Source organism: Haliotis cracherodii, unplaced genomic scaffold, assembly GCF_022045235.1.
Source record: "Haliotis cracherodii isolate W230 unplaced genomic scaffold, xgHalCrac1.p SCAF_8, whole genome shotgun sequence".
Classification (NCBI taxonomy): Eukaryota; Metazoa; Mollusca; class Gastropoda; order Lepetellida; family Haliotidae; genus Haliotis; species Haliotis cracherodii.
The window spans coordinates 562,370-576,871 of record NW_027266341.1 but is presented as its reverse complement, the minus strand read 5'-3'; the positions used below and the strand labels follow the sequence as shown (position 1 = coordinate 576,871).

Sequence of the window (14,502 nt, the reverse complement as noted above, 5' to 3'; positions counted from 1 at the left end):
TCACCTGTTTTCTGTATGTTCTAATCACAAAGGCAAGTGTCTGTCCATCACCTGTTTTCTGTTTGTTCTAATCATAAAGGCAAGCGTCCGTCCATCACCTGTTTTCTGTATGTTCTAATCACAAAGGTAAGCGTCCGTCCATCATCTGTCCCGTAAGTTCTAATCACAAAGGTAAGCGTCCGTCCATCACCTATTCTTTTGGTTCTCCCTGCTCCTGGGCTCTCGCCATATGTTATTCTTAACAGTTCACATTTCCCTGTCACTTTCCGCAGGATCCACTTGATCATGGGTCTGGCCAGAACATACAAGTGACACCACAAGCTAGTCCATAGTTCAGCCAACATTGGAAGCAGACGACAGGCGCGATGCTGAGCACTGAAAGAGTCAAAGTTGAACTGGATCAGCTGTGTAAGGGTTAATGGAAACTTGAACTGGAAGAGTCAAAGTGTAACTAGATCAGCTGTGTAAGGGTTAATTAGTCACATACAAACTCTGCGATTCCAAGATCAAGGAAAGTTTTGCAGAAAATGTAACTCACTGCAGAATTACAGAAAAATCTTGGAATTTGACTTTTCTTAATCAATCAATACACTAATTTTAACTATTTTCAAGATTTTCGATCAAAATTTTGCTCAAATACTGCCCTAAGAAGAGATTAAATAATACAAACAATGAATCCTGCAATACAATTTGAAATGAATAATTGTCACGTTTAAATGTTCCTGAGGTATTATGACAACACAAACCATCCTTACACCTAACAAGAAATAGATATTGGGGACACTATGCATATTGTATGTCTTTTCCAATGATAACGGTTTATAACGACAGTTTGTGGCATTTCATTTTGAGGTTTTGAAAAATAAGTCCATAGATATTTTTGAGGGCGAAGTAGTTGTTTTACCACAGAATTTACCATAGAAATCTAGTAAAATCCTAGATATTTTTTATATTTGTATCCTTATCCTACATTACAGCTTAATGCATGTTACTGCTTGTTCTTGACAGAGTGAGTGAGTGAGTATGATTTTACGCCGCTTTTAGCAATATTCCAGCAATATCACGGCGGGGGACACCAGAAATGTCTTGACAGAGAAAAGAGCTGTGTGAAGGTGTTTGCTTGAAGAAGTTGCTCCAACCAGCTGAGAGGCCAACCCATCACGCAGTTCCCAAGTGACCAAAAGAAGTGACGTCACAGATCCTCACATTACTCTGGAGTCCAAAACATCGGAAGGCATCGTGGGGAGGTAGATCTGCGATGGGTGGGTCCCTTTAGATGCAGTAATGCAGGATAAGTATACAAATAACTTACTAGATTTTTTACTTTTCCTTAATGCATCTTTATCGGATGGAACCGAAGGAGGGAATACCTTCAGATTTGGACTTTCATCTTTATTTCCAGAGTCTGTTCCCTAACCCATACTAGGCTGTATGGTCAGCTTCCGGTGACCACTCCATGTATGGGAACCTCCAATTCCCTGAGCCTGTCCTCGGCTGTGTGGTCGGCATCAGGAGACCACTCAATGCATGGGAACCTCCCATTCCCTGGATCCTGAATGCACTTAAGGAGAAGCGGAAGCTTGATGTAGAGAAGCAGAAGCTTGACATGGCCAAATTAAACCTAAAGATGAAGGAAGAGGAGCTGGAACTGAAGACTCAGATGGAAATATCCGAGGCCAAGTGTAGAGTTCTTCGGGATTTTAACTATGATCAGTTTGAATTTGGGAGTGATGCCGAGGAACGACAATCCCAACAGCTCAGTGACACTAGCTTACCTCTCATTTCAACAGAAAAGGATCGATCTGCTGGAATGACTGCAAGAAAGTCACAAGATAATAAGCAGCCTGGTAAGAAGATGCAAACCTTTCATAAGCCATCAAACAGCTATATTGATGGTCAAGCTAATGCCAGCTCTGGTGATGCAGGTGTGATATATTCTGTGGTGCAGCAGCTACGTAAACCTCCACCTGACATTCAAAGGTTTTCTGGAGATCCACTTGAGTACCAGAGATTCAAGAGACAATTCCAGATAAAAATTGTTGATAATTCTGATTCAGTTGATGAGAAGATGAGCTATTTAGAACAATTTACCACTGGGGAAGCTCTCAAAATTGTTAAGGGAGCTAGTTACTTGGATGCAAGGAGAGGTTATAGAGCAGCTTGGGCAGAGTTGGAAGAACGGTATGGCAATGATGAGGTTGTGGCTTCTGCTTTAGTGAAACGTGCTCTCAGTTGGCCTCAAATCAAGATAGATAATCCAAGATCTATTGATGAATATGCGATCTTACAGGAATGTTTGAATGCTGTGAGTACAATCACTGCTGTCAAAATCCTTGAATATCCTGATAATCTGAGGAAGTTAGTCATGAAATTGCCCTATTTTTACCATGAAAAGTGGAGAAATCTTGTCCTCCATGTTCGAGATTCTGGAAGATTGGTTGATTTTCAGGACCTTGTCGACTTTGTTAAGCGTGAGGCTAAGAAAGCAGTAGACCCCATGTTTGGAAGAGATGCCTTGAAAACTGAAGAAAAGAGTAAACCATCACCCCGAAGATCACCAACTACATCACTAAAACCATCATTCAGTACCGATGTGGTAGGAGCTGTAAAACCTAAGGATTCTCTGAAGCCACATTCAGTTATGAGAGCCACGGTTCCTGTCAAAGCACAGGCTGAACACATTCCATGTATTTATTGCGATGATCTGTCCCATTCGGTTGGTCACTGCCAAAAGATTATTTTAAGGCCTCACATTGAGAGACTATCTTTCCTGCGATCGAAGGGCCTGTGTTTCAGGTGCTTGAATAACGGACACATCAGCAAGGGTTGTGCCCAGAGGGCTGTCTGCTCACATTGTAGTGGCAATCATCAGTCCATTCTTCATGTTGACCGGAATACAGACATGAAAGTCATCAGTGCCTGTGCTGGACTCTCCAACATTCTTGGTACCGATAAGGAGGCCGGTGACTATGAAACTACTCTTGCTATCATACCTGTTAAAATAGCCTGTAGAAATGGCATTACAGTTGAGTCAACTTATGCCTTTTTGGATCCAGGGAGCACTGTGTCGTTCTGCTCAGAAACCCTGATCAACCGGCTTGGATGTAGTGGGAAGAAGATGGAAATCACCATTGACACAATGGGACAGCCGCACACATCTGTAGTTCAAGCAGTAAATGGCCTCCAAGTATATGATCTTGAGTTGAAGAATACTGTATCCTTACCAACTATATACTCTAGGGAGCACATACCAGTATCCAACAAGTACATACCTACATCCTTGGATGCATCACATTGGCCTCATCTAGCTGACATCAAAGTGCCAGAAATTGATGCCAAGGTCGAGCTTTTGATTGGAGCCAATGTACCAGATGCATATTCTCCAATCGAGATTCGAACTGGTCCTCAAGGTAGTCCACATGCCTCAAGAACTCAATTGGGTTGGGTTCTATGGAATGTCATGCGAACAAAAAGGACCGAAGAAGGAAGTAGTTTCCCATCTATGAGAACTGAGATTGCTTTGATCAAGAATGCAGAAGAAGTGAATGGTCTTGACATGATGGTGAAAGAAAGTATGAACTTTGATTTTCCAGAGAGAAACATTGATGACAAAAAAGAAATGTCACAAGAAGATAAAGAGTTCATCAGTGTGGTATCAAAGTCCATTAACAAGCAAGAAGATCACTATGAAATAAAGTTGCCATTAAAAAAAGATGATGTTGTAATGCCTGACAATTCGAAACAAGCTTTGCAAAGGCTAAATAGTCTGAAAAGGAAGTTAACCAAACACAAGAAATTCCATGAAGATTACAAGGTTTTCATTAAAGATATACTTGACAAAGGGTACGCTGAGAAGGTACCAGTCGGTGAAATTCAAGGTCTCCCAGGCAAGGTGTGGTACATCCCACATCATGGAGTATACCACCCACGTAAACCTGAGAAGATTAGAGTGGTCTTCGATTGCACAGCTAGCTACCAGGGTGTTTCTCTGAATAGTTTGTTACTGCAATGTCCGAACCTCACCAGCAACTTAATTGGAATACTGATGAGATTCCGCCAAGAAATCATTGCTGTGATGGGAGATATACAAGCTATGTATTACCAAGTGAGAGTGCCAAGAAAGGACTGTGACTTTTTGAGATTCTACTGGTGGCCAGATGGTGATTATACACAGGAGCCACAAGTGTACAGAATGCTTGTCCACCTTTTTGGAGCTGTATCGTCTTCAAGCTGTGCTACCTTTGCCCTGCAGCAAGCAGCGAAAGATCATCAGAATGAGTATGATCCTCACATCATAGACATGATAAAGGACAACTTTTATGTGGATGATTGTCTTGCTTCTGTTCCGGATGAAACACAGGCTATTTGTGTTGTCAAAGAAGTCACAGACTTATGCCACAGATGTGGATTTAAACTTACAAAGTGGATAAGCAATAGCCACACTGTGATGAAAGCTATTCCATCAGAAGAAAGGGCGAAAGATGTGAAACAACTGAACCTTGACTGTGAAAGTCTCCCAAGTGAAAGAGCTTTGGGAGTGTTCTGGTTTGTAGAATCTGACACACTTGGATTCCAAATCCAAAGTAAATCTAAACCAAACACGAAACGAGGGATCCTATCGATTGTTAGTAGCATATATGACCCTTTGGGCTTCATAGCCCCATTTGTGCTCCAAGCCAAGCAATTATTGCAATGTCTTCAGATGAAACAATATGGATGGGATCAAGAAATAGATGCTGTTTCACATAGAAAGTGGCAGCAGTGGCAAGAGAACTTACCTAGACTTGAGGAAATTCGGGTTCCACGATCTTACAAGCCAAAGGACTTTGGCAAGGTTGCTTCATGCCAGCTACATCTGTTCTCCGATGCCAGTGATGTTGGTTATGGAGTAGTAGCTTATCTCCGCCTCTTGAATGAACGTAATGAGGTGCATTGCGTCTTGGTTATGGCAAAGTCTAGAGTTGCCCCATTGAAGAAGATAACCATACCTAGAATGGAACTAACAGCAGCTGCACTTGCTGTACGACTGTCTGGAGTGATCACTCAAGAGCTTCAGTACTGCTTAAGTGACACCGTATTTTGGACAGACAGTATGTCTGTCTTGAGATACATTGCAAACACAACATCACGTTTTCAAACATTTGTGGCCAACCGCATTGCTGTAATACGGGAAGCTACAGCTGTACATCAGTGGAGATTTGTTGACACAAAATCAAATCCTGCAGACTATGCATCAAGGGGTGTGAATGTTTGCAATCAAAGGCAGATGAACTTTTGGTTCGAAGGACCAAGCTTTCTTTGGCAGTCTGAAATTCATTGGCCTCAACTGGAAACCATGCCAAGTACTTCTTTGGAGAAAGATCTGGAAGTGAAACAGTCTGTGAACTATGCTACAGTACAGTTAGACAATGACATTTTCGACAGATTAATAAACCACTATTCTAGCTGGAGAAAGCTGAAAAGGGCAGTTGGATGGATCATTCTGATTGTGAGAAAGCTTCGACAGAATATTTCTCATCACAAAGATGAACAAAATGGTGACTTTGAGAATCACCAGATGTCAACTGATGTGCTTCAGCATGCTGAAAAAGTACTTATTCAAAACTGTCAGAATCGACACTTCCAAAAGGACCTTGAAATCTTAAGTGAAAAGGGTTTTTCACTGTCTGATAAGACAGTAAGAAAGGCCAGTGCTTTATACAAGCTTGATCCATTTCTTCAAAATGATGTTATCCGAGTTGGCGGACGCCTTGAGAAATCCAAAATCAACTATGAATCTAAGCATCCAATAGTTTTGCCAAAGAACTGTCAGTTGTCTAATCTTCTAGTGAATGATGCTCATAAGGCAGTTGGACACCTTGGAAAGAATGCCATTTTGGCCCATCTGCGAAAGAAATTCTGGGTAATTGGAGCCAGATCTATTATCAAATCACAGCTTGCTAAATGTGTCATTTGTCGTAGATATCAAGCGCCTGTTGGTCAACAAAAAATGGCAGATCTTCCAGAGGATCGCCTGAAGTCAGATATGCCCCCTTTCTCCAGTGTTGGTATTGACTACTTTGGTCCATTTCAAGTAAAACGTGGAAGAAGCTATGTCAAAAGATATGGTGTACTTTTCACCTGTATGGCTATTCGGGCTATTCATCTTGAAGTAGCTAGCTCTTTGGACACTGACTCATGCATAAATGCCATCAGACGGTTTATTGCCAGGCGTGGTCCACCAAAGATTATCCGATCTGACAATGGCACCAATTTAGTTGGAAGTAAACGAGAGCTTCGTGAAGCACTCTCCACCTTCAATCAATCCAAGTTAAGTTCAACATTGGTAAATGAAGGGATCGAATGGCGCTTCAATCCTCCATCAGCTTCACATTATGGTGGCGTTTGGGAAAGGATGGTACGCACTGTTCGGAAAATCATGTACTCACTTATGCATGAACAGGTTTTGAAGTTGAATGATGAATCTCTCAACACACTCTTCTGTGAAATCGAAGCCATTGTCAATGGAAGGCCTCTTACAGATGTACCTTGTAGTCCAAATGATTTAACACCTCTGACACCAAACCATCTTCTTTATTTGAGATCAGGAGAGATGATGCCGCCCGGGACATTTTCCAAGGATGACGTGTACTGCAAGTGTCGGTGGAGACAGGTACAATATCTAGCAGATGTTTTCTGGAAAAGATGGAGTAGAGAATATCTTCCCTTATTGCAGGAAAGACAGAAGTGGAACACCAGCAAGAAAAACCTTCAAGTTGGAAATATTGTACTTGTCATGGACAATATGCCGCGCAATGCATGGGCACTTGGTCGTGTTATTGAAGTGTTCAGAGACAGAAGAGACTTAGTGAGAACTGTGAAAGTTAAAACCGCTACTTCTGAACTATTGCGACCTATCGACAAACTGTGTGTTATTCTGAGTACTAGTGACTGAAGGTGAACTGTGTAATGTGAAATATTACAAAACAACATCAAAAGAGACTAAAAAACATTAGCTGTATCTGACAGAGACAGTGTTACATTTTAGTTAAAGCAAGGATGTTTGTTTGTATGTTATATTGACAAAGTGATTTATCTTAGTTTAATTCATAAGAAAGATATATTTTGCCCCTAAGGTACCACTTTTAGTAATTATTTCACTTACATTCTACAATTAGGAGGCCGGTGTGTAGTGGTCAAAATTTCATCGTTTTCTTTTAGCTTCTAAAAGGGTAGATTCATTTTTCGTTTCTTTGCAATTTGTAATATTCCTATTCCGTTTTAAGTTCTAAAATTTGTATTAACTGGTCTTAAGCCTCTACCCTTCTAAATATATAACAAGGGGAGGTAAATGCTCTGGAGTCAGTTTTTCAAGCCATGTGGTAGCCAGAAGGCACATGTCCAAGTCACCAAGCAGCAAGTCAAATTTATGGTCTAAAACAATGGTAAGCCAGTTTCACAATGTCACACCAAGCCTCAAACAATTCATGTAAACGCAATGTCACATTACATATATAATAATGCTAAACTTTAAGTAATTCTCTAGTGTTAGGACTGATAATTGTTTCACCTGTGTGTGTTAGTTCTTCTATAGAAGCTCACCTTGCCTTACTTGCCCATGAAGTTCAAATGTGAGCCTAGTCCTCTTGAAGTTAATTATTGTTTAATATGTATAGACATTTAATTGTTTGTTTTGTTAAGCACTGAGACAGCTTCTCATCTGTTTCAGTCAATCTGTATGTGCAAAAGAGCAAAAGAAAAAAGATAAGAAAGAATGAAAGAAACCAAAATAAAGAATTAAGAACACAAGAGGCTTGGTTGTAACAGGACCAGACATGAAGACATAACCTGTCTGGTCCTGGGTGTGGCGGTCTTCTGTGAAGGTGGGTCAGCAGATTTGGCCAATCTGGGAGTGGCAGTGGGTTGGCGTCGGACAGCTCTCTGAGGTCGACGAATCAAGCCCTCACTGGCCACCAGCGCGCAACCAAAGTCAGATTGAGGTTCTGTGTCGATCTGATCTTCTGGACGACTTTGGGAAAGAGTACAGGTGGCGGAAAAGCGTACGCTTTTAGTCCTTCCGAGGGGACACTGAAAGCGTTGACTGCCCAAGCAAGTGGATCAAGGACCGGAGATATATAGGTCAGGATCTGGTAGTTCCGGCTGGTGGCGGATAGGTCTATGTTGGGGAGACCGAGGTCTCGACAAACAAGAGCGAAGGCGTCTGGGTGAAGTTTCCACTCTGTGGAAGCCACATTGCTAGGCTGTTTCGGCAGCCCGGGATGTGTTGGACCTGGAACTGAATCCCCAGATGATCCACCAGGTGAAACAATCGGAACGTCTGTTGAAGGAGCGAAGTTAAATGAGTCGTTCCTTGGTTCCAAAGGCGTGTAAGTCTGAGGGCCTGGTTCCAGTGAGCGATGGCCAAGATAAGTACCTCCAGTTTGAGGTTGTTGATGTGCCATAGACGCTGATCGGTGGACCACAGCCTCGAGACGACCTATCCCTCCAGGTGAGCGCCCCATCCCTATAGGGACGCGTCTACAAATAGGCACAGAGAGGTCGTAAGCCATTCGATTCCATCGTCAACCACCAGAGATGCTGCTTGAGATGATCCGGGAGGACGATGGATACGGAGGGGTCCTGGCACCTGATGTAGTGCGCCAGGAACATCTGAACTGGGTGCAGTTGGAGCCTTCCTCTGCGCTGAGGTTAGGAGACCCAGGAGGACTTGCCATTGGCACGGAGTGTGAGGTAGGGGGAGAGCTGGTACGCCTGCATGCACTCCCACCGTTCTCTGGGTACAGAGATGAGATCGAGATCCGTTTGGAAGAGGCCCCCGATGAACTGAAGGCGCTTGGAGGGTGTCAATTCTGACTTCCTGAGGTTAGTCTTCCACCCCAGCTAGTGTAGGAGCCAGAGGGTGAAGTCCCTGTGGCGGAGTAGAGTGACAGTGTCCCGATGGTCCAGTAGGCAGTCGTCTATGTACGCCTCAAACTGGATGTCCCAGTGATAAAGGCACGAGGCTATCAGCTTGCTAAGCCGTATGAATAGCCACGGGGCTGAAGAAATTCCAAATGGGAGGACCGCCCATTGATAATTGACTCCCATGAGGATGAAGCAGAGGGACATGTAGGTAGGCGTCCTCGATATCAAGGGTGCTGAGCGCCTCCTGTGCCTGGATCCGGGATCGCAGTAGCCTGAGCGTGGTCATCCTGAAATAAGGTGTACACGCTGTCACTCCGATGTCAAGACGTACTTGGGGAAGCCAAGTCCACTGAGTGACGAGAGGTAGAAGGTGTCTGTGAGGTCGGCCGACACGGTGGACATAGACGCGTGGGCGTCTGTATAGGCGCTGTGTAAATAGGCACCAGCTGCAAGGGCGCTTGAGGAGGTGTCTGCAGAGGCGCTATGGGATGCTATAGCATCGACGGCTGTCTGGCCTGTAAGTACTAAATGTACTGGAGGAGAGAGGCGTCCATTATGGGCATCGGTGCCGTAGGCGGGGGCGTCTGTGGGAGACCGAGTGTCTGTCCGGAGGATAGTATAGGCGCCGTCTGGTACGTGTGCGCCACGCCGGGCATCAAGGTGGTCGCTGCTGTACAGATAGACGCTGTTGTGGTCGTCAAAGTGCTCTGGGTGGAGACTGCGACTGTGGGGTCCGACATCAAGGAAGCAGTTGAGGTTGGGGGGTAGTCATCCAAGATAGACAATCTTGTAGGCGAATTCTCGGAGAGGTCCGACATCGTGCGCCCGTGTTTCCTGGCCTGTTCTGCATTTTTTACACACACAGAGGTACTGACTGAAGGCTGTGGGTGAAAGCAGTAAACAGTCTTTACATCCGTGACCCTGGAGGCATTGAGACGTACAATTAAGGCAAAGGGGTTGAGGATCCCACACCGACATATTATGCTGGCACTTTGAGCAGGAGAGCATGATATCTGCAATGAAGCAGTGTAAAATCACATTGCGTCCCCGCCCCATTATGTTTGCTATAATTTGTTTATCCCACTGTGTGGGTTTCAGAAACAAATATTACGACAAATGTAAGACAACATACAAAAAAACAATACTTGCGAGGGGACGCCAATTGTGGGGTACCAAGCAAAAAGAATATAGAACGCAAACCAGTTCATTAACTGCTGGCCACGTAAAATATTCAAGATGGCCACTTGGAACAACAAGACACCTGGCATTATGTTTTCTTTTGTGAAAACGCCAGTAAGTGTCTTATAATGTTATGCGCATGTTTATCAACAATAGAATGTACAAAATACAAACCGTAGGCACAACACAAAGCCAAAAAACATTAATTCAAATAGCAAACACGTGAGGGTTTGAATCAGTTTATGCTACCACAAAATATCAGGTCTTCACTCATCAAGTAATGTGAGGATCCGTGACGTCACTTCCTTTGGTCACGTAGGAGCTGCGTGATGGGTTGGTCTCTCAGCTAGTTGGAGCAACTTCTTTAAGCAAAGACCCTCACACAGCTCTTTTCTCTGTCACAAACAAGCAGTAATATGCATTAAGGACTAATGCAGGATAAGTTAAAAAATGTGTAAGTTAAGCCACATAAAGTTGAAAATTTTACCGCAGAATTTGTCTTGGACTGGTTAATGGGAAACTTATACTGAAAGAGTCACAGAGAAACAAGGTCAGCACTGAAAGGGTTAACCGGAATCCAGGACATGGAAAGTGCAACAGAAACAAGCACTGGGCACACAAACACACAACTGAATTACATTTCAGAATATTATATCACCAATTAATACTTAAAACTTGAAAACAATGAAATTTAATTTGTCTAATACTAAGGGTATCCTGAAGGTGAGAATAATGTGGGGCTTGTAGGCGATGTCCTTCTATGTTATCATTATTTGGGGCCGCATCCCAGACAATTGATACCAAAAGATGCGAGTGATATTCATTTTATTAATTGATATCCTTGTCAAGCATTATGCACAAAAGACCATTTTATGTTAGAGACCAGTTTACATGTAGAGTTTAGTCACCTCGCAACAAAAGATCAAAACACTCTTTTCCTATTTGACAGAAACCCTTGTGGCCAAGTTAATTTATAGAAATCACTGCATAAAAAGTGAATTATGTGCATTTCTAAGTTCAAAACACAAAGTCGAACGGACTGGCAATTTTTTGGGTACAAAATGGAAAACTGAATAAAAGTTGGCAAGACCGAAATGTGTTGAGAAATACCACCAGTCTGTCCAAAGTGATGTCCTAGTTTGGCCTTGCACTCACTCAGTCACACTCTCACCAAGCAAAGAATGCAATGACATGACACTGAGGACATGAAATGAAATAAATGTTTTCGAAGAAAAAGGTTCTTCAAATAGAATGACTAATCTTAAATTTGAACTTTTAAACCCCAATCCAACACTTTGTCATGGGTGGTCAGGAAAGCAGTATGTCCTTAGAGATGTTGTTTACTTTCACACAAGCGGCATCTCCAGTGAGAGCCAGTATGTAATCCTAAACAGGAGAGATTCTCACCTGTGACCCCGGCCTCAAGTTTTACCCGTGTGAGGGCAACCCGACACTAACGCTACCTAAATGTAGCCTGGAGTAAAGATGTTTTTAATTTCCTGGCAGGGGTTACTGGCGAACATTTTTCCCATAACTTTGATTATCTATGCAGACAAATAACTAAATACAAGTGTTTGTGCGTTACATTTGGCTCTCTTGTCAACATTCCCCATGTTTGTTGTAATCAATGTCCATCAGATGCTGCAGGAGGATGGGCACGAGTCGGACTCTCCACTCACACAGAGGAAACTTCCAAATGTACATGACCATATTTTTACAGCTACTTCTTTTTTATTCAAGAAATTGTTACAATAAAGAAAATGTTCGTATTTCAATGAGAAGAGATCTGAAACGTGGGGTCCTCTATCTTCCTTGTACTATGAGGGTAATGTTATTTTTCAGAGCCTTATCATCGGCAGAAGCCTATTAAATGTCTGCTTTTAACTGCCCTTTGAAGGGAACTAATGATTTGAATGAAGATATTGTTGAGGTGTTGAGGTGTACTTTTACAATACAAGCTATCATTGAGGTGTACATTTACAATACAAGCTATCATTGAGGTGTACATTTACAATACAAGCTATCATTGAGGTGTACATTAACAATACAAGCTATCATTGAGGTGTACATTTACAATACAAGCTATCATTGAGGTGTACATTTACAATTCAAGCTATCATTGAGGTGTACATTTACAATACAAGCAATCATTGAGGTGTACATTTACAACACCAAGCTATCGTTGAAGTGTACATGTACAATACCAAGCTATCATTGAAGGTGTACATGTACAATACCAAGCTATCATTGAAGTGTACATGTACAATACCAAGCTATCATTGAAGGTGTACATGTACAATACCAAGCTATCATTGAAGGTGTACATTTACAACACCAAGCTATCATTGAGGTGTACATTTACAACACCAAGCTATCGTTGAAGTGTACATGTACAATACCAAGCTATCATTGAAGGTGTACATGTACAATACCAAGCTATCATTGAAGTGTACATGTACAATACCAAGCTATCATTGAAGGTGTACATTTACAACACCAAGCTATCATTGAGGCGTACATTTACAACACCAAGCTATCATTGAAGGTGTACATTTACAATAACAAGCAATCATTGAGGTGTACATGTACAATAACAAGCTATCATTGAGGTGTACATGTACAATACCTAGCTATCATTGAGGTGTACATTTACAATACCAAGCTATCATTGAGGTGTACATTTACAACACCAAGCTATCATTGAAGGTGTACATGTACAATAACAAGCAATCATTGAAGGTGTACATGTACAATAACAAGCTATCATTGAGGTGTACATGTACAATACCTAGCTATCATTGAGGTGTACATTTACAACACCAAGCTATCATTGAGGTGTACATTTACAACACCAAGCTATCATTGAAGGTGTACATTTACAACACCAAGCTATCGTTGAAGTGTACATGTACAATACCAAGCTATCATTGAAGGTGTACATGTACAATACCAAGCTATCATTGAAGTGTACATGTACAATACCAAGCTATCATTGAAGGTGTACATTTACAACACCAAGCTATCATTGAGGCGTACATTTACAACACCAAGCTATCATTGAAGGTGTACATTTACAATAACAAGCAATCATTGAGGTGTACATGTACAATAACAAGCTATCATTGAGGTGTACATGTACAATACCTAGCTATCATTGAGGTGTACATTTACAACACCAAGCTATCATTGAGGTGTACATTTACAACACCAAGCTATCATTGAAGGTGTACATGTACAATAACAAGCAATCATTGAAGGTGTACATGTACAATAACAAGCTATCATTGAGGTGTACATGTACAATACCAAGCTATCATTGAAGGTGTACATGTACAATAACAAGCTATCATTGAAGGTGTACATTTACAACACCAAGCTATCATTGAAGGTGTACATTTACAATAACAAGCTATCATTGAGGTGTACATTTACAACACCAAGCTATCATTGAGGTGTACATTTACAACACCAAGCTATCATTGAAGGTGTACATTTACAATAACAAGCAATCATTGAGGTGTACATTTACAATACAAGCTATCATTGAGGTGTACATTTACAATACAAGCTATCATTGAAGGTGCACATTTACAATACAAGCTATTGTTGAGGTGTACATTTACAACACCAAGCTATCATTCAGGTGTACATTTACAACACCTAGCTATCATTGAGGTGTACATTAACAATACCAAGCTATCGTTGAGGTGTACATTTACAATAACAAGCTATCATTGAGGTGTACATTTACAATAACAAGCAATCATTGAGGTGTACATTTACAACACCAAGCTATCATTGAGGTGTACATGTACAATAACAAGCTATCATTGAGGTGTACATTTACAATACAAGCTATCATTGAGGTGTACATTTACAATACAAGCTATCATTGAGGTGTACATTTACAACACCAAGCTATCATTGAGGTGTACATGTACAATAACAAGCAATCATTGAGGTGTACATTTACAATACCAAGCTATCATTGAAGGTGTACATTTACAATACAAGCTATCATTGAAGGTGTACATGTACAATAACAAGCTATCATTGAGGTTTACATTTACAACACCAAGCTATCATTGAGGTGTACATTTACAATACAAGCTATCATTGAAGGTGTACATGTACAATAACAAGCTATCATTGAGGTGTACATGTACAATACCAAGCTATTGTTGAGGTGTACATTTACAATACCAAGCTATCATTGAGGTGTACATTTACAATTCAAGCTATCATTGAGGTGTACATTTACAATACCAAGCTATCGTTGAGGTGTACATTTACAATACAAGCTATCGTTGAGGTGTACATTTACAATACCAAGCTATCGTTGAGGTGTACATTTACAATACAAGCTATCGTTGAGGTGTACATTTACAATACCAAGCTATTGTTGAGGTGTACATGTAC

At 41.6% G+C, this 14,502-nt stretch overlaps 1 protein-coding gene across 1 annotated transcript in view; it reads right to left on the bottom strand.

The window, feature by feature from the left end:
* LOC139450230 (ELMO domain-containing protein 2-like) overlaps positions 1 to 14,502 on the bottom strand; it is a 30,852-nt gene that overhangs the window by 11,548 nt on the left and 4,802 nt on the right. The window contains exon 2 of the mRNA XM_071231905.1: positions 191 to 375. Coding sequence (XP_071088006.1) covers positions 191 to 375 — 185 coding nt within the window. The remainder of the gene's footprint in view (positions 1 to 190; positions 376 to 14,502) is intronic.